The following is a 26,034-nucleotide window of genomic DNA, read 5'->3' as shown; positions in this document are numbered from 1 at the left end:
TGATATGATAGATTTGTTGTTCGGGGGGGGGTTGGTGGTACTGGGGCTCCTGGAAACCCTTCAACCTCCGGGCTACACTCCCAGACACCTATTTTTTATATTTTTATTTGGAAACAGGGTCTCTTAAGCCAGCGAGTCTGTCTTCGAACCTGCGCGATCCTCCTGTCTCTGCCTCCCAAGCGCCGGGGATTACAAACACGCGCCACCACGCCTGGCAATATGATATATTTGAAAAGATAAATTTTTTTCTTTAAATGCAATTTAAGTATTAGTAGATGAAGTCTTTGTGTTTACTAATCTTCAATAAAATTAATTAATAGCATGTACATTATATTCCTGTAAATAAGACAGTATTTCTAGCAAGTTAATAGACAAAGAAGGCAGTTTGAAACATATTAGCTACTCTACGAATTGAAATAACAAATAGCATTTCTACTATAGCTATGATTTCTGTCATTTTTGTATCCCTAAGTATCACAAAGGCTTATAATATGAACTCAGGAGACATTTGCTTTATTGATTTGAATGGTGCCAAACAGGCACAATGTAATCCTAACACACAGTTCATGTTCTTCATACTGGTAGGCCCTCAACAGCCTGCAGACAATCAGTACAAGGCTGTTTTACTAGTCAACCAATATCACATACCCTGTGCAAAGATACTTCTCTAATTCTTTTTTTATTTTTCTATAGAAACATCCAACCAAGGTGAAGAGTATTTAAAAGATACACCTCATTCTCTCCTCTTTATTGGAGAAGGTCGTGATTGTGTTCTGTGTATTGAGTTCCCAACTGTGATGAATTACACTGCGGCCACCATGTTATTGTAGCTTCAGACAGTGGAAATCTCAGCCAAGTCGCCTTGGTGATTCAAGGCACCAAACCGACAGCCTTCCAAAGTTTCCTGTGTATCCTCATGTGTCATCCTGTGGGATCCCAAATTACAGCTGCTGAGAACAAATTAGTAGCTTTAAAAATTGAAATTGGGACATACTTTTGTATAATAATCAGCCTTTGAGATAATAATATAGTATAATACATTTTTAATCCTCTTTCTCTCCAATCATTTTAGCAGTTCTATAACCAAATCCCAGGTTATAGTTTAAGTGAGGGGCTAGATACTGTAGGTTATTTCTGCAAGCATATACAATTTGAACCGAGACTTATATTTATCTTCTCAATTTTGGAATTCATTATCTTCGGGTAATACAATTTGAACATAAAGTCTTCCTTCCTTACTCCTTCACTAATAATTTTGAAGGGAGAGCCACAGCAAAGGGAAACGGCCTTCCTGTTATGAATGGGGTTTAAAGTGGAATCTTAATATCTCTCTGTTTACTGCTAATCAATTGCTCATTAGGGGCCATCAGCCCTCCTTGTCATCTTTGAATTGCATTAAATGCACTTGGCCTTTTGCCATGAAAATGTGTGCATGTGACAAAATGATGAACAGAAGCACTTGTTATTTTTTGAACCACCCCGATTAAATCCCTTGACTATATAGCCACACTGTAATATTTCCATGGCTATAATTATGTAAACTGACAACCTTTCCATTTTGCTCATTCATTTTCAAGCTTTAATCATATAGTTGTGGTTTTACCCTCAAGATTTACAATGAATATCTCAATTCTTTGAGATTTAATGTTCATCTCAATCAATGCATAAAAACTATAACTTGGGTATCAAATTTTTAAGAATACATCAAAAGTTGTGTGCATGTATGCTTTTATCACCTGGGAGCTCATTATAATGTATAATTTCAATGCGCCAATAAAATAATTATAAAAGAATACAAGATATATCATTCATATTTTATTTTCTGGTGGTGATTTAAAACAATATTATAGATGCAAATCTTACTTCAAGTTTACAGAATTTTAAAAAAAGTAGAATAGGAGTAAGGGTACTATTGGGGCTACAGCATATATCGCTATGTCTATATATCTGTGTCTATGTATAATCTGTATTTGAAGGCAGAAGATACTGAAGAAGTATGGATCATATAAAATATTCATGTAACAGGTAAATGAATTGAAAGCGGGGACAAACTTTTCTGCTTTTTCAGTGTGTAGCAGAAGGTAAGTGATATCTCCGGGCCTGGTGACATCCTTGTAATCCCAGCATTCGGGAAGAGGAGACCTCTGGTTCTCGGACAGCCTCAGCTACTTGGCGAGGCCCTTAGCAACTCAGTGAGAGCCTGTTTCAAAACTAAAAAGACTAAAAGATAAAATAGAGCTGGAGGTGTAGTTCGGAGGTACAATGCCCCCGGGTTCCATCCCTGGTACCACAAAAAAAGAAGGTAAGTGATGTCTTTGGTATATTAAATATGGCTCTTCTTATGCAGTATCAAAATCTTATCACCATTGTCCGGAGAGTAGTACAATGAAAGATTTAGTAAAATGCAGGGATTGCAAAAGTATGCAGGGATTTAACTGGTCTCATGATGCAGTGTTGGCCAGGTTATGGACTGATATATTACATCTTACTCAAAAATACATCTAAGATACTCTGAAGACCAGAATGATCTGATAGGGAGGTCACTAACATTATGACCAGTCACAAGATGTAATGTTTTTGAAGACTCTGCATGAGGCTAAACCTGTGACGTTTTATAAAACTTAGAAATGGTAAGAGTGCCTGAGACCTACCGGTGAAGATGGAGAAAGAGGAAGAGAGTAACCAAAGCATGCTGCCTCAAGCTGCCAGGCCCAGAGGCCCCGCTTGGAAAATCCCAGTGTGCAGCAGTGAGTGGGAAAAGAACCGAGCAGGCACGAATATCCACAGTGGAACAAATCACAGGAGTTGGAGGATTTCCTGCCTTGATTGAGAAACTAGTCTCCCGTGCAGCCTAAATCTGCTGAGATAAGAAGCCACAGGAAGCACATGTGCTGATAAGGGTAGATGCCATCACATCTGCGGGAGCAACAGAAAAAGTGAAGGAAGAACACCTCATAAAGAGGTGAAGTTACAGCGATTTCTGTTTCTGTAAATGTCGTCTCCTGGAGGGCAGACATGCAGCTTCAGGAAAGAGGCTTGACCTGCAGTATCTACCCCGCTAGCCACACAATTTTTACTAGAGAGAGACTAGGGATAGAAGAATTAGTAATGAGGCACATATTTAACCACAATTATTACACATACATTCACATATATGCTTATGTATACTCATGCATATTGTTTTGTGGACCTGATTATTTTATAATTATTTTATTTTATCTGTGATTAATGTGAACTAGTTGTGCATTTTAAGCAGTTCAGTGTGGTATTTCCACACATGCATACAGCAAGCATTGATTAATTCCACTTTTCCTTGGTTTACCTGCCCCCAACATGGATCTGATTCTTAAGGGTCAATTTTTTTTTTTCTGGTTACCTATATAGCTATCCTCAATACATATATAATATGCATATACAATACCAAAACATATATAATGCCATTATATATGTATTATATTGTACTTGAGCACATACTATATTAATTGGGACTATTAGACCAATCATTACAATGACTTAAATTATAAAATTCATGCCTCTAGATACAAAAGAGCCCCACTGGATAAAGGCTAAGGAATCCAGGTATATTTATTCCTAAAACAATCATTTCATATAGACAATCTGCCAGGCAAGGTGAAAAGTGTTAACACTGTCATAAGCAAATGAAATGAGATCTAACCCTGATCCTTAATAAACATAATAGCCTGGTGAGAAAAACCAATACATGTCAAGAGGGAAGCAAAGTGTGACTGACGTGCTATGAAAATCTATTATTGCAGGGGTACAGGAGAGGATCTGATGAGCCCATCCCAAGGGAATCCATAAACCTTCTCAAAGAACTGGAGACACTTTTACTAGATCTGGTAGCCTGAGAAGAAGGATATTCTAATAGGGAAGGACTGAGGGAAATTTTATGAGTGCTAAAAGGCAAACTCTCTGGGCATAATGAGAAGTTTGAAAGGACTGAAGTTCAGGAATTCTGAGTGGACTAGCAGGAAAAGTTGGAAAGATAGTCTGAACCCAGAGTGCCAAGATGGGATACTTTTCTGATAAATGAGAGCTAAGAAGAAGGAGAAAAGGGGAAGAATGAAAGAAACAAATTGGAGATTGAGAGGAACAGATGTTTGGAAGAGTTGTTGTGAAGAGTGGGAGCAAGGCTGTTAAAGATAGTGAGTGGAAAGTAGATTGCTTTTCTCATTCAATTAGTAAGGAGTTTGATTAATAATTTGCACTTTGAGGAAAAAAAATCCCTTCATCATTACCATGAGGAGTTGGACCAAATGATCTGTGAGGCATGATCTGGACACATATTCCGATTAAGAGATGAAGAACATTCCAATGTATATAGATGAAGAAATCGGAGCTCAAGAACAGCAAATGCATCCCGGCATGGTGGCGCACGCTTGTAATCCCAACATTTGGGAGGCTGAGACAGGATACCATTTCAAGGACAGCTACTGAGTGAGGCCATTTGCAACTCAGAAAGACTTTGTTTCAAAATAAGAATAAAATATAGGACTGGGGGTGTAGCTCAGAGGTATAATGCCCCTGGGTTCCATTCCCAGTACTGCAAAAAAAAAAAAAAAAAAAAAAAAAAGTGCAAATGCCCAAAGTCTCCAGCTTGAGTATGAGACCGACAGTAACACCTGTAGCCCAACATTGCAATTCCTCAACTTAATTCACCATATGACTGTTAAATCAGGACCCATGCTATTCTAGATGCCGATCTTATCTTTTACATTCATGGCCAATAAAAAAATAGTCTCTACTTCAACTCTATGTTTGGCAAAACTCAGTATTTTAGAAGGGACTTAAATATACCAAATGTACTGTGAAAGATATTCTAGAAAACAATTAAATGGAAGTGATGGATGGGAAATCTGATGATATTATTAACTGTTTCACTTGCCACATCTTATCAGTCACTGGAAGCCACTGTAGTTGTTTCTCATCTGTTCCATTACTCCTTCCTGCTTGGGCTGTCACCTGGTACCTCGAACTGGACCCTTTGTCTGTTGTAACTTCTCTATGTATACACTACAGTCAGTTTCCTTCCTAGAGCAAAGATCTTATAAGATCCCTCCACTCCTCCGCATTGCCCGCAGCCTGGCATTCAACACTGGCACAATGCTACCTAACTTCTCTGCTTTTCTCTACTAAGCCTTATCTCTCTATCCTGTCTGCTATTTTCTGTATATCTCATGAAAGTTTTGGTACCCACGCCTTAACCCAAAACATTCTTTCTGCTAGAAAAGATCAATCTACTCACATCCAACTCCTTTGAACATTTATTAGCTATACCCATGCCTCTCAGTTCCTAATGTCACTGCTTTATGCCACCTTGAGCCTCCTCTTCAGTTCAGGTTACTGAAATGACCCAGCTCTGCAAGATCTAGTCTAAAAGGTCCACCCAACACACATCTTTGTCACTGTTAATTTCCTACTACTATTCTTTCCATTGACTTCCCATTGCATTTAATCTACAAAACAGACTTCTCAGCATGGTTCTGTGGACTGCACTGTATCCTCCCTAAGTTCCTAAACTGGATTCCTAACCTCCAATATGACTCTATTTAGAGATAGAGCCAATAAGGAGCAAAGATGGTTAAATGAGGTCATAAAAGTGGGACTCTAAATCAGACAGAACTGACATCCTTACTTGACACTGGAGCGCTGCCCCCCCTCTATCCCCACCATGCCTTGGGGTTCTCACACATTAAGGGCCATCTGAGCACACAGCAAACACATCCACAAATCAGAAAAAGGAGCCTCACCCCAAACAGAATTGGCAATTATCTTAAACCTCCCATCTTCCAGAATGAAAAGAAAATATATTCTCTTGTTAAAGCTGCCCATTCAGTGGCATCTTGTTATGGTAGCCCAAGAGAATTACTACGTGTGATAAACAATTTCTTCTCTAATCTGGCTGTAAACTTTTCTTCAAGGCTTAACTGAACTGGAGTCAGCAACCTTTATGCTTCCATGAGAACATTCAACCATATCTATCATAATAGTTATCAAGATACAATGAAATAATCTACTTTCCCCCTCCCCCCGGGATAAATTTTAAGTCACCAGATTTTAAACTGCTGAATCCTTCTCTGCCTATACAGTACATATTAAATGTTTGAATTAGCTATAATACTGTGTTGCAGAGCACTGGACAGGGCTATCTTCTCTCTCCTCCTCCTCTTCCTCCTCCTTCTCCTCCTCCTCCTCCTCCTCTCTCTGCCACTTGTCAGCTGTTACTCCTAGAAGATTCTGTTTCTTTTCACATGAATGTCCTTATCTGTCAAATTGAAAGAATAGAGAGGTGGGAGATTGTTGATGGAATTAATTATGAAGTGGTTTATACCCATGGGTAAAACATAAGAAGTACTCACTCTCACAGGTGGCTGAATACAAAACAAATCCAGCTTTTGAGGATCAATTCTATTCTACATTTGTTAAAATAAAAGACCTGCATAAAGATGCACAGACAAAATTCATTTTTCTTTTCTCTTTGATAGATTTTGTCTATGGCTCAGTTACAGCATTTATTAGTTTTCCTAACATTAGTGTGATTTATGCACATACCTGCATCCTCTCTGCTGGTGATAAGACTGATAGGCAGGGACCAGGTATTTTCCATTTTCCTACCAATCACTGCTTAATGAGTGTCTCACACATGGGAAGTGTTCCTGGGTGTGTGCCAAATGTGAGAAATACAAAACTGTAATAGATCCTGTGTGTAGTCATAAATCATCCCTAATAGACGAGAGTTTTCAGAGTATTTCTCACATTTTATTTTAAAAATATCAACCAGAACTGTTTCAGCTGTTATAGGTCTCCCCATTTCTTGGTTATTTAGCTCTTGGTTAATTAAGATTGATCTGTCACCTGTGATTCCTTGATAAAGGCTCTCTTTTTAATTTAAATAAATTTGAACTCAAATTTGTGACTTAATCAAATGGTCCATTCATCAGGCCATTAAGAAAAAGCACATCTCTTTCCTTCTTTAAAGCTTCTGATCTCTTCCTAATTGTCCCTATGATCAGAACCCAAGAATCCAGTGGGAAAGAAGAAATGTACACTCCTAGCCCAAGCATCATAAGATAGAAAGAGAAAAGCTTTCAGCTGGAAGTCAATAGCCTATTAAATGGTGCTTTGATAATTAATGATGAATGAACCTTTTATATTGTACAGTCTCTTAGCCAGTTCAGTTTCAATCCAATGTGTTCAGGTCACAAAAGGCTTCATTGGTGGTGTGCAAGGGAGAAGGGAATGTTAAACAATTTCCAATTTTGTTCTCAGTCAGGTAGATTTTTGTTTCTAAAGAATGAGCAGGCAGTTCACAAAATGGGTGTGTCATCAGAGGAATTACTTTAAAAGAAAAGAGGATGTCAGGAACAAGGAAAGGACTCTGGAAAGCAAAAATAAATCCTGGGGAGATTGGATTTCTACTGTTTGAAGGCAGAAGTGGTGTGAATTCCAGTGTAAGTGCCATTCCACAGAGAAAACTGTTTTTGTGCCAGAAAATTGACGGGTGCAATGTTTCTCTAATTAGAACAGTGCCCAAGTGCTGGGGTATAGTCCTGTCAGGGAAGTGTGTTAGTTTGGTAGATGAATGATTAACACTATTCTGCTGACTCCCAGACACAAGGCTCAAGGTGGCCTCCGCTAGTAAACAGGGGTGGAAAACATATCCTCACACATTTGCTTCATGCCTCAAAAACAAGCCATTTAGGAAAAGACATCTGGACACAAAATTTGAACAAGACTCAGAGCCCATCAAAACACAGATCTGATGGCTTGGCGTCTGGCTGCTAAGCAACGCACTTCTTACATTCAAAACAGAGTTGTAAAAGTATTATCTTGGTGCCAACTCTGCATATTTCTCATTGAAAAAGTATCAGCTATGAAAGCCTTTCTTTAGGACTTAAGCTATCTGACATCCATGAGATAGAAGAGCTCAGATCATCTCTCCTCCAGCCTTCTTGGTTTTCACTTCCTGCACTATTACAGCAAGTCAATCCTGAATTTTGAGGACTCTCAAATGAATGTTGCATCAGGGTCTTCAAATATTTTTCTCAGCCACCTAACTAATAGCACTCTTAAATGAGGTACATATATTCATAATACAAATGCTTTACAAATTATATATATATATATATATATATATACATTTTTAGTTAGAGATGTGCATATTAGAGGGCCAACTGCAAACTAAATGGATTTGCTTTACTTCAAGTATGCGTGGGCTTGGCAAGGGGGCCGGGGAGGACCCACACACAATATTTCCCATGTGTAGACTAGTTAGGGAGATGTATGCTATTGCAATAGTTATTAAATTACTATAGACTCTCTATTCATTTCCTCTTTTATCTATTTAAAATGTGCTTTAAAGTTTCACTATTTGGAAAATATAAATTCTTACCTAACTCAAGCAATAAAAGCAAATGCAGAAAAAAGTAATGGCCATTATGTAGAATCCCTGACTATTTTCTCTTTTTTTTTTTCTTCCCCTGGGAACCAGGAAAATTAAGGGGCAGAGGGCAAAGAGCGATGGGCCTTTAATTAATTTTTATTTATCTTAGAACGATGAACTATATTGATTAAAATACAAAAAATACATTATTAAAAATGACCTCTGCAGCAATATACCTACAATTTTTTTCCCTTTTTCTTTAGAGAACCTCCTTCCATAAACTCCCCAAAGCCTCCTTCTTGGCAGGCTCTAGTAATATAGCAAAGCAAGGAAACCCAGACATGGAAAGTTGCTTATGAAAAAGAAAAAAAAAAAGGACTTGGAAACCAAATGAAAAAGGGATAGTTTTACAGGAGAACTTCATAGGGCAGGCTACAAAATGAATGTTCTACCATTTCAAAGACTAATGTTGTACAGAGGAATTAGAGGATGGCTTCCAGAATATCACTTAATGAGGAGAGAGATTTTCCATTGTGCACCACACTCTGCGCTGCCTGGCTCTCCCTGAAGTGCTGCCCTCCAGCGTCTTTGTTTACATGTGGTTTACATTAGGTCCACCCGAGGAGCCGCAAGTGTTTCTCCGCTCCAAATTTATCGACACTTTTCCTTCATGCCGTGGGTGCCTTAGTAAAAATAGAAAATTTAGGTAGCCAAGCCGTGATTCTCCAGCAGCCTGCAATGCAATCTTTCCTTCCCTATCCTTTCTATGGGCTTTGTGGCATGAGTTTGCATTTTCTTTCAAAATTTGCAATCCATCTCTTCTAGATGGATCTCGGTCAAAGAATGAGCTTCAAAAGTCAATTCTTTACCAAGCATCTGAGAGGCACAACTTAAAAACTGCCAGAGGAGGGTTGTGAAAATTGAGGCTTAGAACTGTGAGCAAGCTAGGCCCCCACCTGACCCAGTTTTCTGTCTGAATGTCATGTCAACGTGGTGGTCTAATAACTGCGTAAATAGATACTGTGTTCCTCCCAGAGCCTCTGAACTTATAAAGATATCATTTCTTTTTTTTTTTTTTTTTCCCTGTAACTTTCTTACTTAAGAAAAGGAAATCCTGGGGAAAACATTGCTTCCTCATGTCTTGACCAGGTTTTCCGCAGTGGACTTTCAGAAACATTCATCCCAAACTCAAACCTGTGAATTGGATGTGGCCTCTCTTTGGCTGCTGAGTTGGCGAGGGTGGAGCTTATGGTGCGCTGGTCTGTTGAGCAAAGGACTTGCTAAGAACCTCACAAGTATGTCCCTTCAGCTGATTGGGCCTCCGCATCCTCTGGACCCTCCCACATTCCTTCCTTCCCAGGAACTGACATTCCAAGGTGGACGTGTAAGAACTCCAGTAGGAAGCCAGATTAGAAAAGGAGTCCTTTGGAAAGTCTGCCCTTCCTTGTGTGGCAGGAGGAGTTCAAGTAAGGACAGTTACAAAGGAATAAAAAGCGCTGGCCACGGATGAAGTACCAGGCCTTTTGCATTAGGTTAGACAAAGTTATATCCTGGGTTAAACTGCAAAGCAGAGGACTGATGATTCCCAAGACAATCTGGCTTTCTCCTCTCTTCCCCTGGACCTGTGCACATCCCCCCCACCTCCATACACATAAGCATTATAATTCTTTATCATGTTTAGGTCCCTGTGGTACCATATTTCAGGCTGGTTGCCATGCATTATTGATTCTTGATTGCCCAAGCCTATTCAGCCACTTAGTGAAGGAATCTTTGCAAAGGTTAATCTGAATTCAGGAGCAGAGCTAGAACCTGGCTGAGTTTCCCTGCAAGATGTATTTAAGCATCCGCAGTAGCAGGTGGTTTGTGGGGGAAGAAGCCAGCCATCAGCAAGAAGGTCCCTTCCACCTACCTCCTCGTCCAGGAACCTACCTCCCGAGTGAACAGGATGGCCGCGTCGTAGTGCTCCTCGTGATCTTCCCCCAGCTGGTTGTGCTGGTGCTGCCATTTGCAAAAGTTCTTGAGCGTGGTGGCCGCGTTCTTGCTCACCTCCAGACTCTTGTCCTTGTCGCCCAGCACCACCACTTTTACCACGGCCAGGCGGATGTGGTTTTCGATGCTGGCGTGACTGTAGAGCCGATTGGCGATGGAGGCCAGGGTCAGCAGGTAATGCTGCAGGCCCCTGCCATACATCTTCGCCATGGATGCATCGGCCACCAGGAGCAGCTCCACCTGGCGGGCCCTGGAGATGGAGCGGCGCCGCCTCCGCCACCAGGTCTTGGGGCCTGGGTCCCCAGCCGGCAGCAAAGCTGACTGTTCTGGAGCTGAACGTCGGTCTGGACCGCCACGCACCCGGGGGCGCTCGTGGGGCCCCGGCCGGGACGAAGGGGTCTCACAGCTGGCGCGTGGCGGCAGGGCCTCGAAACTGAATCCCTCGCGGGTGTAGACATGTAGGATCCTTGCAGACTCGTCTCCGTACACTCGCCCAGTCTCTGCCTCGGTCCAAGGCCCACGCAATAGCGGCTTTAGGGTGTACCGTGAGTGCTTGACCGCGAAGAAGCCGTCCAGCCCCCCGCAGAGGTCAAACACAGCCAGGGAGCGAGGACTGCCGTCCACTGTGCCCCGGTAGAAGCAGTGGCCCCGGTGGCGCCTGGCTGCACTCAGTCTGCCTCCTGCGGGCGCGAAGCCCGCATCGCCCACCGAATCATCCCTCTCTAGGTCCAGGAGGAATCTCCGGCCGCCCGCGTAGACCAGGTAGCCCACCTTGCCTCCACCGGAGTAGAGCTGGTCGATGTTCTGCACGAGCCCGCTGCTCCTGCGCTGAGATGCCTGGGGGTACAGATGGCCGGGAGGCTGGACCGGCTCCTGCGCCTCCTCCCCCCGCCGCCCGCGGGGCTGGGCGGCCGCTGCAGCCGCCGGAGGCTGCCGGGCTTTATCCTGGGCAGGTGCCGCGAGGCTGGCGGCGGCCAGGGACGAGCGGAATGCGCACAGGAGCAGGGACGCCCACCAGAGCCGCATAGTGCGCTGCCCGCGGGGAGGGGCTGCGCGACCGGGACTTTATGGGTATTTGTTATTCGCTAGGGAAGTTACCAGGACGGGGAAGGGGGCGCGCACGCACACACACACACACACACACACACACACACACACACTTGCTTGCAAGGTTAAGTCAAGTGTCGCAGGGATGGAGGGGGGGGGACCAGCGGCAGCGCCAGCCTGTCCGAGCCGCCGTGCCAGCGTGCGAACTTTTCTTTGTTGCTTTGGAAAATGTTTGTATGTGTGCTCTGGGAAGAGGGTTAAAAAAAAAAAAAAAAGAGGGGGAGAGAAAGAGAGAAAGAAAAAAGAAAGGAAGGAAAAGAGAGGAGAAAGGGAGTGGTGGAGATTCAGCAAATAGGAGAAAAGGAAAAATAAATGCAAATGCAGCTACGATCCTCGCACCCAGAGAAGCAGCGGAGGTCCCGCGCGCCACGGCAACTGGTGCGGCGCCCGCCCCCTCGCCGCTCCGGACGCGCCCGCTGCCGAGGTCCCGAGCTCCGGGCCCCACTTCCTGGGTTATTTTGTGGGTTTCCTCGGCTCTGCTGGAACCAGGAGGAAGGGAAAAAAGAGGCGGAAAAATGCCATAAATATTAAAAGCCAAACGCGGGGGGCAGCCCCAGGCCGGCCGGCGGCGCGGCGCGTCGGCGTCCCTCCGGCTGCGGCGACCTCCCGCCCGCAGTCATCCCCAGTCGGCCGAGGCGAGCGCGGAGCGCAGCGAGGGCGCTGTGAAGAAGCGGGGAGGTGGAACAATGAATTTATAGCGGCATGCCATCCTGCAATGGCAATTTCAACAATTCGTCACTGCACGCTGCCTCTTAAAGGGAGAGCTTCCCCCACCACTCCCACCCTTCCCGGTCCGCGCCTAATCAGATGGGGGAGGGCCAGCCCCGAGGAGGAGGGCGATCGAGGAAAGGGAGATGGGGAAGGAGGAAGGGACCCGGGCCTGGTGAAGTGGAAGGAGGGACAAAGGAGGCAGCCAGGGCTGGGGGGCGGGGGGGGGAGTATTTGGGCAAGAAAAACAGAGAATTTCCTTGGCCTCATTTAAAGCCGCAGTGACTCTGGGGCTGTCTGACATTTCACAACCAATTGGGGTTGGTTAGCCTCGGCTTACCTCATCTCCTGCAGGGGTATTTTGGTGTGTTTTTAAAGTTATCGAGACATTTCAAGTCCCTCCCGGCCTCCTCCTCACTTGCTCGTCTCGCCCTGGACGGGAAGTTCCTGCGGCAAGTTTTTCCCCTTTGCACCCTGGTGCGCTCGGGACTCGGGGGTCCTGCAACTCCATCCACCGGCTCAGGGCTTTCGGTCTCGCTGGCGTCTCCTGTCCCCGCGCCCCCTTCGCTCCCTCCCGGCGGTCCCGGTACCCAGTTTCCTGCCTCTTCATCCCCCGTCTATTCCAGCCTTTGGGTTCAGGCTCCAAGTGGCTAACTTCTCCCGGCCACCAGCAGAGCGGCGGCGGCCGCCCGAGGGAGCCCGGGGCGCTTCCCGGCGTGTGGCTGAGCCGAGCGCACTGCGGCGCCCCGGGGCAGCGCCGCCCGTGGCCTCCGCGCTTTGTGTGCGAAGGCGGGCGCCCCTCCTTTCTCCAGCGCGCCTCTCCCCCAGCCCACAATCTGTCCCTTAATCCTGGCCACTGTAATGTCCTTTGCTTTAGAAAGGCAGAGCAGGAGTTAACTGGGAAGGAATTTTGCTCAGTTCCCACCCCCCCCCTAAGATTTATAAATTTTGTTCTCACACTTTTTCTTTCTCTTCCTTTTGGCTTAAATGATTATTAAAGGATAAATGCCCATATGTTATTCACTGCGTCTGTCCTAAGATAAATCATTCATCACCATAGGCCTCGAACTACTATGTTCTCAGACATTCCATTTTGGAAAAATAAAACACTTTGGGGAGAAGGGGTAAGGGTGCTTATTAGTAAGCCGGCAGCATTGACACCACTACTCATTTTCTCTGTCCTCTTTTGTTTCTTCTAATTATCCATTCTAAGAAGGTAGAAGGAAACTCCAACGACTTTCTAACCCAATGGCTAGAAGATCTATTACTGTAAGGGCAGGAGGGTTTTTCTCCCAGCCATTCTTCAGGGTAATCCAAGAATCCACCGAGTGGGCAGGTGGGTGGGTGGGTGGAAGGAACCCGGTATGATTAGCAGGTGTCCATCTCTTTAACTCTCTCTCTCTGGTGATGCAAAGGGTACCAGAGATGCCCCATGAGGATCACTTCTCAGGAAAAAAAAAAAAAAAAAAAAAAAGGATGAAAGTCAGGGTGATAAACCTCTGGGGGACTTTCAGAATTGCCTAGCAATGATGGCTATTACCCTCTCTTATCCAGAAGGCAAATAAATGTGTTCAGACATATGGTTCTCGCTGATAAATTAAATGAGCATCCAGGTCCCGTGTAAAAAGCCCCCAGTGGATTCTGAGACACTCAGGACCTGGGAGAAAGTTGGTGTTGTCAAAGGCCTCTTTGCCTTCTCATTTTTTTTTTTTTTTTTTTTTTTGGTGGTACTGGGGTTCCTGGAAGCCCTCCTCCCTCCGGGCTACACTCCCAGACCTATTTTATATTTTTGAAACAGGGTCTCTTACGCCAGCACGGCTGGCTTCGAACCTGCGCGATCCTCCTGTCTCCGCCTCGCAAGCGCAGGGATTACAAGCTTGCGCCACCACGCCCGGCTGCCTTCTCATTTTTTAATTTCCAAATCCCTCAGTTTTTCAGAGGTCAGCTGGCCAAGGCCAATAACTATCAGTCTGATAGGTCAGGATATAAAAAAGAAAACCTAGGTTCTAGCCATCCTCCATTTCTCACCAATATCTTTCAGCCTGACCATGCTGACTCCAGTAGACATTACCTTGTGCCTACAAATAGCAAATTTAATTTTTTTTTTTACCAATTCTAGTGAAAGACCATAGTATGTGGTATTAAACACTATCTCTAAAACAACCTATAGTAATTTAAATATTTAATCACCAGTAATCTCAAAGGACCATTTTGAAACACATGTATTTCAAGATAACAGTGTTTTTAATTTGTGAGTTATTCTTTTCATCCACAGAGAGATTTCTCATTCATACTTTAAGGATATTACAACTGAATTGTTGTTTTATTGAAGCTTTTCATGTCTTTCAAAATTGTTGCACTTCTCAGCCAGGTGTGTTGGTACATGCTTGTAATCCCAGTACCTGGGAGGCTGAGACAGGAGGATTGCAGTTCACTGACAGCCTCAGCTACTTAGTGAGGCCCTCTGCAACTTAATAAGATCTTGTTTCAAAATAAAGAATAAAAAATAGGACTGGGTGTATAGCTCAGAGATAGGATTCACCCGAGTTCCATACTCAATACAGAAAATAAAAGTCCCACTTTCCATATGCATCCTGAACTTGACTTTTATGCCCATAAGTTTCATGAACAAATGATATTTATATGCAGACAGTTTATTCTAACATTTAGGAATATGCAGAACAGTTTGAAACTGATAAAATACCAAATGTGAATATCAAGTGCTCAATATTTATTAGAACTACATATCACAAGCAAATCGAGCTTATAAACATTAATGAGTACATTCCTACTTATTTAGAAAAAAAATTTATTGGGTATAATTTTTTCTGTGGCAGTTATCTGTACACCTTAAAAAGCTCACTGGAAATATAAGAAAACTACTAACTTAATGGATTACATTGACTTTCTATGCTCCATAAAAGTATGAATTTAGCTAAACTATTTTTATAGTAGAAAGAAATAATATATCATCAAACATATTTAGGTAGAGTAATTGCTACTTCATTAATGTATTGTTCTTTTTTTTTTTTTTTCAGGTCTGGGGATGGAACCCAGGGGCATTTGACCTCCGAGCTACACCCCCTGCCCTATTTTTTTTTAATTCTTTTTTTGAAACCGGGTCTCACGGTCTCACTGAGTTGCAGAGGGCCTCACTAAGCAGCTGAGGCTTTCCACAAACCGTGATCCTCCAGGTCTCAGACTCCCGAATGCTGGGATTACAAGTGTGTGCCACCATGCCCGGCTATTAATGTATTATTCTAAGTAGCATTTTTTTTTTTTTTGGCGGGTCTGGGAATGGAACCCAGAGGCATTTGACCTCTGAGCTACACCTCCAAAGTAACAGTTTTATTTGTGCATATTTAACAAAATAATCCCACTGCATTAATAGAATATGTGACAGCGAGTTTCACTGGTAAGTCTTACTTTCATTTACCACTGAGAACTAGAGCTAAAATGACTTGCCTACCAATAAAAAGTCTGTTAGTGGTCAACTCTTCTGAAACCTAGAGCTTCCATCTCCTATCATTTGGTGCTAAAACTACAAAACTTAAAAAAACTATCCAATTTATCAAATATCTGTCAAAATGCAAAAGGCTTTGTGGAGCTATCTGGAGGCTTGGAAAGGTAAGTCACGATTAATGTTTTCAAGGAACTCATACTTGAGAGACAGAGCCAATTGTATCAATAGATACTTGAAATCCAAGCGGGAAAATACCAACATAGGAGGAAGAAAAAAAAATAGCAATAGAATAACATCTGCAGGTGCTCTAAGCTCTGTATTTCTACCACAGCTGTATAGCTTCGCCCCATAGGATCTCTGTAGTCTTCTAAGTAGGATTTTCTCAAATTTCCATTTGCTAAAGTGTCATTTCCTCACCCCCAACTCAAACTAGGGTTTTAATAGTAACAGTGAGGAAATATCTGACAGTAAAGTATTTCCCTCCAGCCAAACACCTGCTCCTTGCCTCCCATGTAGAAGAATCACAGTCACTAGACTCTGTTTTCTTTTCCCACATCAAGATTTCTACTTGCTGAGCTCCACACCCTTTCAGTATCCTCACCCTTGGTGGCAGGATGCATGGATATTCTGAATGGAAACTGCTCAATTACTGCTTGAGGCCACTTAGGAATGTCTTCAAGACTCCAGCTGAACCTTGTCCTTCTCTGTTGCTTTGCTTTGCAAAGTCTACTTCTTGGAAGAATTTGCTTCAAAACCCAAGTTACACTTTGGAAGCAGGGAAGGGAGTGAATTTATTATTCTAGATTTGATATGATTTCTAAATTTTAAGGGATAATTTTGCACCTAAATAATCTTCCTTTTCCACTCTTCTTTTCTTCTCCAGCCCTTTCTGTGTTTCCCAATGGTAGAGTATGCATCTTGACACACCAATGCACACACACACACACACACACAATCTCATGCACATTGCACATACAACACACATCAGCATTCATGTGCATGCACAGGTACTCATCCTAACTCATATTACCCTCTAGGTTGCACTGATGGGGGATGACAAAGTCCTGATAAGAGCTCAGATAGTAGGAGAGGGGTTTAGAACAACTAGACTGTTTCCTTTCTCTTGTAAAAAAAAAAAAATGTCCTTGCACCTGCATTGTAGAAGTTGTTTTTCTTTTCCTCAGAGTTTACCACATGCCTGATAAAACCTAACACCACTTTCTCTGCTCTCTGAATAGCACATATACAGACCAATTTGTCGATTCTGATGGATAACACATGCTTTAGAATCAGTTCTACTTAAAATTATAAAAAATAAATCCTTAGAAAAACTGTGTATGTATGTTTCTACCTTCTTGTGCTCCATTAAGATGTATGACTACCATGTACCAATAAAAATAAAATGAAAATAAATAAAATTTTATACCAAGTATAACAAAAAAGAAAAGCTGGATTTTCACTTTTCTAACATGCAGAAACTTTATACTGTATAAAACTCTTCAAATGAATAACATACATATGTAGTATTTAAAACATACAGGTGTTATCTGTAAAGTAAAACCAACAAGTCTTTTTTTTTTTATGCTGACCAGCTGCGAAATGTTGTTTTAGCTTTTCTTACACAATTATGTACCTGTTACTTGCTTTTACAAGTTACTCAAATTTGGATTTTTTTTCTTTATTTTCTAGAAATTATCTCAGAATCAAACCTTACTGGAAACACATGGAAAATCAGGAATTTTCCCCACCCTAAAGTAATTTGAAGTGCTTGAGGATATTTTTTCTCTTCATGCCAACAAATTTCAAACACAGGTTTTAAAGAATCTAATGAGTAGTAGTTGTCATTGTAGTAGGAACTGAAGTTGTTTCTCAGTCTTACAATCTCACTTTTTTTAGGCTAAGGTTGTATCTTATCACCTTGCTCAAACTCCAGAATATCACAATCTTCCTTGAAGCTGCTTAGTACCTACACATTAAATATACATGCCATCTTCTAATAAATAAAGGAGCTTAAGTTGTCTGAACAAAGCTGAACAACACCATTAGGTTGCTGCCTTAATCACCTAGCTGACAAGGAAATTGAGACAGCTGCTGTCTAATCAATGTGCTTTCCTCCTATCCACAATGCTGAGGGCATTGCACATTGCTTAGGTCATCAGTGAAAGGTAAATGCAGCCTCATCTACTCATGACTGTCAGTGGACTAGCACATAACTTCTCTTACATAAGCCTTCCCTAGTTGGGTATTGGCAAGTAGAAAAGCAAGTTACCCACATTCCAATTCTCGATGGGGATCCAGGTAAAGACACTGTGGTTTTGACTCTCTCTCCTTTACTTGGGGGATGTCATTTTTCCTCACCCCGGCCCCTGAACTGCTGGTCATGTTGGAAATAGGAAGCAATAATACAGTTTAACTTACTGACTGAAGGAATATTTGATCTACGTCCCAGGAAGGAGGTCCCTTAGTGAAGTTTCACCATCAGCCCTGCCCCATTCCCCCTCCCAGATAGCCAGACCTAGATTTATTGGAATTCTTTTTCACCACTAGCTGAAGCCTCCCCAGGCACTTAGCAAGACTGCCACTTCTGATCTTTAACGGTGGGAGCAGAAGAGCTTGAATAAGTTTAAGAGCAAATGGCTGATGCATAGTTGAGAGAGCTAAATCTCTTCCCCTGGGGTCCTGTGTGCTTCTTCCCTAGAGCTAGGCCCACACTTTTGCTCCTCTTTTTCTCGTATCAGAATCACCCTTCAGTTCATCAATACCCTTTCCAGACATTAGTGATTCCCTTATCCTTTAGGGATATGGAATAACAACTTCTTTTGAAAATGGAGGTGAGTGGGCCAGGCGTAGTGGTGAACGCTTGTAATCCCAGCTCTTGGGAGGCTGAGACAGGAGGATCTCACAGGTTCAAAGCCAGTCTCAGCGACTGAATGAGGCTCTCAGTAACTTAATGAGACCCTGTTTCCAAATAAAGTATAAAATAGGTCTGGGAGGAGAGCCCAGAGGTAGAAAGCCCCTGGGTTCCAGCCACAGTACCATAGGGGGGAAAAAAAAATGGAGGTGAGTGGGAAAGGATGAGGTTATGATGTTGTCATTTGTGAGACTGTGACTCATGTTCAAAACTATTCTGGAAGGGCAGTCCCCAATAGATCTGCCCACAAAGGTCAACAGATCTTTGATGGCCCATGCCAGTTTGGGTATAAATGGTTAAGGTAAATGTTGAATGATACCCAAGAGTTTTTTTGACTCATGACTTTGCAGAATTCATAGCCAATGATGAGTTGTGAATTATTAAACTTGTATTCATAATTAACTGCATAATCTTTTTTTTTTTTTGGGTCTGGTGAGGAGCATTTGACCTCTGAGCTACACCCCCTGTCCTATTTTTTATTCTTTATTTTGAAACCGGGTCTCACTGAGTTGCAGAGGCCATCACTAAGTAGCTGAGGCTGTCCTCGAACCGCAACCCTCCAGGTCTCAGCCTCCCAAATATTGGGATTACAAGCATGCACCACCATGCCTGGCTAAATGCATAGTCTTTAACCTGTTTTTTTTCTGCCACTCAGACCCATACTTATTTTTGTTTAGCATTAATCAAATAGATAATTATTTTATCCATCTGTTAGCTTACTGAATGTCTTTTTTTTAAAAAAAATTGAATGCAGAAAAAGGTACAGATTGAACTTGAGTGAGGCAGAATTATCGACAGAAGGAAACTTGCCAGTATGGCATAGAGAAAGACTCATTTATGCTCCACAGCTAAACACTTGAACATTTTCAGAAAATCAATAAATAACCTTTAAAGAACTTCCTATGACCCTATTTCTCCCTAGCCTCTGCATATTAAAGAGAACATCCATTTTTTTTACTCTTAGTGACTGACTAATCTCATTTAGCATAATGTTTTCCAATTCCATCCATTCCCCCACAAATGATATAATTTTGTTCTTCTTTATGGCTGAGTAAAATTCCATTGTGTACATATCCCATAGTTTTGAAATCTATTCATCTGTTTATGGACATCTTGGCTGGTTCCATAGTTTGGCAATTGTGAATTGTGTAGCTATGAACATAGATATGCATACATTAGTTTGTGTGCATGTTTGGTTTCCATTCTTTTGGGTAGATACCCAGAAGTGGTATTGCTGGATTATATGGTAGGTTTGTTCCCATTCTTTTGAAAATCCTCCATATGTTTTCTTTCCTTTCTTTCCTTTTCTTTTCTTTTTTTTTCTTTGTGGCACTGGGGGTGGAAATCAGGGACAATCTACCTCCAAGATACACCCCCAAGGCCCTATTTTTTATTCTTTATTTTTTGAAACAGGTTCTTACTAAGTTACAGAGTACCTCACTAAGTAGCTGAGGCTAGCCAAAAATCTTGATCCTCCTGTATCAGCCTTCCAGATGCTGGGATTACAAGCGTGCACTACCAGCCCCGGCCCTCCATATGTTTTCTAAACCCTGTTTTTGCTTTTGATTGTTGACGAGAAGCTAATGGTTGATGATGCCCTTCTGTGTATAAGATTTTTGCATGCTAAAGATAACTCATGTCTCAGTATTGTGCGGGGGCCTTGCTCCCTTAATTCTTACCACATCCTTTTTCTTTCCTTTCTCTCTCTCTCTCTCTCTCTCTCTCTCTCTCTCTCTCTCTCTCTCTCTCTCTCTTTGCATCTGTCTTCCTCGTTAGAATGCATATTCTATGAAAACAGGAGCCATGCTTGTCTTCCATACTACTGTCTCTCCTGTTTCACTCTCAGTAACTAAGAGGAAGCATAAATTTATACATGGTAGCCATGCAAAACACATATCTTAACTCTTTTTTAAGTTATGCATGCCTGTCTTTATTGATATTTGCTAGCTATCTTTCTTCATCATTGTTTTTCTACTAATACTGGCATACTTTTTCAGGAAAACCCAAACCCAGTGCTTGAACAAAACCGACTTTTTCCCCACACATCTGGATAATGAAGAACAAACATGGCAATTCCAAGTGCCCCTTACACCTGGCCGGAGCAGCTGACTTGGGAAGCCCATTGAAATCCAACTTGTGACATTTGCACAAAACATGTTTTCCCTGAGATCAGGGGATCTAAGAAGTATGAATTTAAGATAAAAGCCTAACTGCTGGTACAATCACCATTAAATACTCAGTGACTTCACACAGAGTACCTTCTTTGATCATATCGTGGTCCACTGTGATTGGTACAGAACTGCTCCATCCCGTGTTCCTGTCCCATACTGAACAAGATATCCCTCACTACTGATGTAGAAAGTGAAGAAAGAGTAGAGAAGGCTTACACCCGCCTATTCGCCTTTGCTTAGAAGGGGCATACTTATAGTCAATTGGCAGAAATATAGACCATATGGCAGAGAAAGCCATATGGCCCCACATGGATACAATGGTGTGGGCAGGAAGCTGAGGAATATGGAGCAGCTGTGAGTCAAGAAGAGGGAGAGAGAGAAAAATAAATCCAGCTATCTCTGCTGAGTACTGTTTTATCCTAGAGATGCCACCAAAAAGAAAAAGACTCAGAAAGAAGCCAACCAGAGCTGATACAGGAAATAAGAGGGAGAAGGAAAGGAGGGTAAAATATGACAGATCGATCATTGGAACCCTTGAATCCAGCAATGTTAATAAAACTATTCCTTCTGCTTAAGCTACTATAATTATAGATGTTATCACCTAAAATCAGAAGAATCTAAATTAACATCTTATTTTTTTTTTACTTTATTTGTTATGTGGATCCTTGGCCGAGTGCTTTGCATATGGTAGACCATCTAAATATGTTTTATTTTTAATTCAAAAAGCTTAAGAAAGAACATGCAATATGTTGACTAAAATAGTGTATATTCATTGACCTGATTTAACAACTTTACCCTCATGTTATTTCTAAAAATAATGATATTAAGTAATTAACTTATTCTATTATTTTATTTTTATGCCACTCAACTGTGCATCTTCCATGTTGCCTGTATTAAAATTGTCAAGGTTGTTATCTGGGTTGAGGCACTGATTGCAGAATTTCCACATTTATGATTAGTTAGAAATGAGACTTCAACCGCATTTCTATTACTTTAAGTCTGATTGATCTTACTGAAGAGTGCTCTATGAAAACAGGATCCATACTCGTCTTTCTTACTATCCTATCTCCTGCTTCAGGCTCACTAACTAGTTAAGAGGAGGAATCGATTCATACATGGTAGTTATGTAAAACACATATATTAACTTTCGTAAGTTATGCATGCCTGTATTTATTGATATTTGTATTATCTGTGAAATCCTGTGACTTGAGGATGGCTAACACCCCTCTAATGTGTACTCTGAAGGGAAGTTGGATTCAACTGTTTCATCTCCATGATGGACTTGTCAGAGTACAAAAGTACTGATTAGCACGGCACTTAGAAGTTAAAGCAGCTGGGCATGTTGGCGCAGGTTTGTAATCCTCGCGCTTGGGAGGCAGAGACAGGAGGATTGTGCAGGTTCGAAGCCAGCCTTGCTGGCTTAAGAGACCCTGTTTCCAAATAAAAAACCTATAAAAAATAGGTCTGGGAGTATAGCCCAGAGGTAGAAGTGTTTCCAGGAGCCCCAGTACCACCACCAAAAAAAAAAAAAAAAAGAATTTAAAGCAAATTGCAAAACTGAGCATTATAACAAAAATATCCTATCAAACTGTGAGAAGACTACTCTGACTCTGCTAACTTTCTAGATGGCTGAGGGCATTCTTCAAAAACAACGACAATGATATATTTGTTTAAGTACATCATGTGTTTTAGAGAGTTTCCCTCTTTCCCCCTCCCATCTCCTCAGTTAGATCACCTTATTAAAATAAAAAAAAAGACAATTCAAAATGTCCACATTTCCATCCCAGCCTAGACACTCCCAGGAAAGTGATTTAGACACACTGTGTACTTGTTTCCCATCTGCAAAGGAGTGACAATCATAATACACACCTCACTGAGTTATTATGAAGATGAAGAGTTTGAATGTGTGAAATATATATATATATATATATATATATGTGGTACTGTGAAATCCTGTGAAAGGGTTCCTGGAAACCCTTCTACCTCCGGGTTAAACTCCCAGACCTATTTTTATGTTTTTTTTGTTTTTGTTTTTTTTAATTTGGAAACAGGGCAGAACCTGGACCAGCCGGGGCCCGGGTCTCAGAACTCTGGGCCCCAGGCCAGACCATGTGTAGCACGCCAGACCCCTGGAGAAACCGTGCCCAGTAAGACCCTGTATCCCGGGCAGGGGTCGGGCAGGGCACGCCAGACCCTGGAACAGTCGGGGCCCGGGTTGCAGGACTCTGGGCGCCAGGCGGAGTAGTGCGGAGCACGCTGGACCCATGGGGAAATTGGGCCGGTTCACAGTGCTACTGAGTGCTTGATCCCACTACCTCCGCAAACCACACACACTGTCTTCTCTTATTAAAAAAAAAAAAAAAAGGAAAAGAAAAAGGAAAAGGAAAAGAAAAAAGAAAAATATTGGAGAGGGGTTAAGAAGGCCATGGCAAATGCCAGGATACTAGAGATGCAGACAAAACTTATCCAAATGCACTGGAACTTATGGAAAAATTCTCCATGAAGGAGGACTGCTGTTTCTCTATATTGTTAAGAATCTTGGACATCACCTGTAAGGAGAGAGTTTAGCGGAGACCAAGGAGAAAGGCGGTGTTGAAAGCGGTCTCCATGATGGTGGTGGAGACTTGTATTCGGGAGAAGCATAAATTGGATCCTACCAACCTTATATTTTTGGAGAAATTACACCAAATGTCGAATTCTACCGTCATGCATGCTTAGGAACACTGGACAACATTCAGAGTGGAAAAAGAGCTTGGGAAAGATTTGAAATGTTGCAAGCAGTGGCAACGGCAGTGGCCAGTGCTCAGGGGAGGCAGAGATCTGATGCATTACACCTGGAACCTTTGAAATAATAATCCCAGAGGTAGAATGCTACCACCACGCACCCTTGAGAACGTGGGATAATTGGTTGGGCAAAGAGGGTGCTCAGATTGGAGCCTGCTGAAGGGTGAGGACGGTGCTATAGCCTTTGAGGCAGAGACCGGAACCTGCCGAGGGTTTAGGCCAGTGCCGGGGCCAATGGCAGACATAGGAGCCTGCTGTGAGGCAAGGCCGGTACTGGGGCCTCCAAGGCTGGGATCGGAGCCTGCCGAGGGGTTAGGCCGATGCTGGTGGCAGTGAGGCCGGGATCTGAGCCTGCTGTGAGGCAAGGCCGGTGCTGGGGTCTTCATGGCCGGGATCGGAGCCTGCCGAGGGATTAGGCCAGTGCCGGGGCCAGCGGTCGACATTGGAGTCTTCTGTGAGGCAAGGCTGCTTTTGAGGCCTCCGAGGCCGGGATTGGAGCCTGCCGAGAGGTTAGGCTGGTGCTGGGGACAGCGAGGCCAGCATCGGAGCCTGCCATGAGGCAAGGCCGGTGCTGGGGCCTCCGAGGCTGTGATGGAGCCTGCCGAGGGGTTAGGCCGATGCCAGGGCCAGCGTGGCTGGCATCGGAGCCTGCCGTGAGGCAAGGCCGGTGCTGGGGCCTCTGAGGCTGGGATTGGAGCCTGCTGAGGGGTTAGGCTGGTGCCGGGGCCAGCGGCTGGCATCGGAGTCTTCTCTGAGGCAAGGCTGCTACTGAGGCCTCCTAGGCTGGGATCGGAGCCTGCCGAGGGGTTAGACCGGTGCTGGGGCCAGAACGGCCAGCATCGGAGCCTGCTGTGAGGCAAGGCTGGTGCTGGAGCCTCCAAGGCTGGGATTGGAGCCTGCCGAGGGGTTAGGCCGGGGCCAGGGCCAGCATGGCCGCGATTGGAGCCTGCCATGAGGCAAGGCCACTACTGAGGCCTCCAAGGCCGGGATCGGAGCCTGATGAGGGGTTAGACTGGTGCCAGGGCCAGCATGGCCGGGATCGGAGCCTGATGAGGGGTTAGACTGGTGCCAGGGCCAGCATGGCCGGGATCGGAGCCTGCTGTGAGGCAACACTGGTGCTGGGAACTCCGAGGCCGGGATCAGAGCCTGCCGAGGGGTTAGGCCGGTGCCAGGGCCAACGGCCGGCATTGGAGCCTGACAGAAGGCAAGGTTGCTACTGGGGCCTTCGAGGCCAGGATTGGAGCCTGCCGTGAGGCTAGGCCGGTGCTGGGGCCTCCGAGGCCAGGATTGGAGCCTGCCGAGGGGTTAGACTGGTGCTGCGGCCAGCGAGAAGGCTGGCATCAGAGCCTGCCATGAGGCAAAGCCTGTGCTGGGGCCTCCGAGGCCGGGATCGGAGCCTGCTGAGGGGTTAGGTCGGTGCCGGGGCCAGCGGCTGGCATCGGAGTCTTCTGTGAGGCAAGGCCGCTACTGAGGCCTTTGAGGCTGGGATTGGAGCCTGCCAAGGGTTTAGGCCGGTGTTGGGGACAGCGAGGCTGGGATCGGAGCCTGCCATGAAGCAAGGCCAGTGCTGGGGCCTCCAAGGCCAGGATAATAGCCTGCCGAGGGGTTAGGCTGGTGCCGGGGCCAATGGCCGGCATCGGAGCCTGCCATGAGGCAAGGCCAGTGCTGGGGCCTCTGAGGCCGAGATTGGAGCCTGCCGAGGGGTTAGGCCGGGGCCAGGGCCAGCGTGGCCGCGATTGGAGCCTGCCGTGAGCTGAGGCCGCTACTGAGGCCTCCGAGGCCGGGATCGAAGCCTGATGAGGGGTTAGGCTGGTGCCAGGGCCAGCATGGCTGGGATCGGAGCCTGCTATGAGGCAACGCTTGTGCTGGGATCTCTGAGACTGGGATTGGAGCCTGCCGAGGGGTTAGGCCAGTGCCGGGGCCAATGGCTGGCATTGGAGCCTGACAGGAGGCAAGGCCACTACTGGGGACTCTGAGGCCGGATTGGAGCCTGCCGTGAGGTTAGACTGCTACTGAGGGCTCCGAGGCCAGGATCGGAGCCTGCCAAGGGGTTAGACCAGTGCCAGGGCCAGCGTGGCCGGCATCGGAGCCTGCCGTGAGGCAAGGCCTGTGCTGGGGCCTCTGAGGCCGGGATTGGAGTCTGCTGAGGGGTTAGGCCAATGCTGGGGCCAGCGAGGCCGGGATCGGAGCCTGCTGTGAGGCAAGCCCGGAGCTGGCGCCTCCAAGGCCGGGATCAGAGCCTGCCGAGGGGTTAGGCCGGTGCCGGGGCCAGCGGCCAACATTGGAGCCTGCCGTGAGTCAAGGCTACTACTGAGGCTGCCGAGGCCAGTATCGGAGCCTGCCTTGAGGCTAGGCCGGTGCTGGGGCCAGCAAAGCTGGGATCGGAGCCAGCTGAGGGGTTAGGCTGGTGTCGGGGCCAGCGAGACCAGAATCGGGGTCTCCCATGAGGCAAGGCTGCTGCTTGATCCAATGAGGTCTGAATCAGTCCACCGGGTAG

At 44.4% G+C, this 26,034-nt stretch overlaps 1 protein-coding gene across 1 annotated transcript in view; it reads right to left on the bottom strand.

Annotated features, from left to right (window-relative positions):
- The window catches only part of ADAMTS5 (ADAM metallopeptidase with thrombospondin type 1 motif 5), a gene marked incomplete at both ends in the record, with an annotated part of 42,018 nt that extends 30,599 nt beyond the window's left edge, over window positions 1–11,419 (bottom strand). The window contains 1 exon segment of the mRNA XM_080696846.1: window positions 10,334–11,419. Coding sequence (XP_080552972.1) covers window positions 10,334–11,419 — 1,086 coding nt within the window.
- Between the last annotated feature and the right edge of the window lie 14,615 nt (window positions 11,420–26,034).

The sequence above is a fragment of the Muscardinus avellanarius genome (genome assembly GCF_963383645.1).
Source record: "Muscardinus avellanarius genome assembly, chromosome: 5".
Lineage (NCBI taxonomy): Eukaryota > Metazoa > Chordata > Mammalia > Rodentia > Gliridae > Muscardinus > Muscardinus avellanarius.
This window is presented reverse-complemented; position numbering and strand designations above follow the sequence as displayed.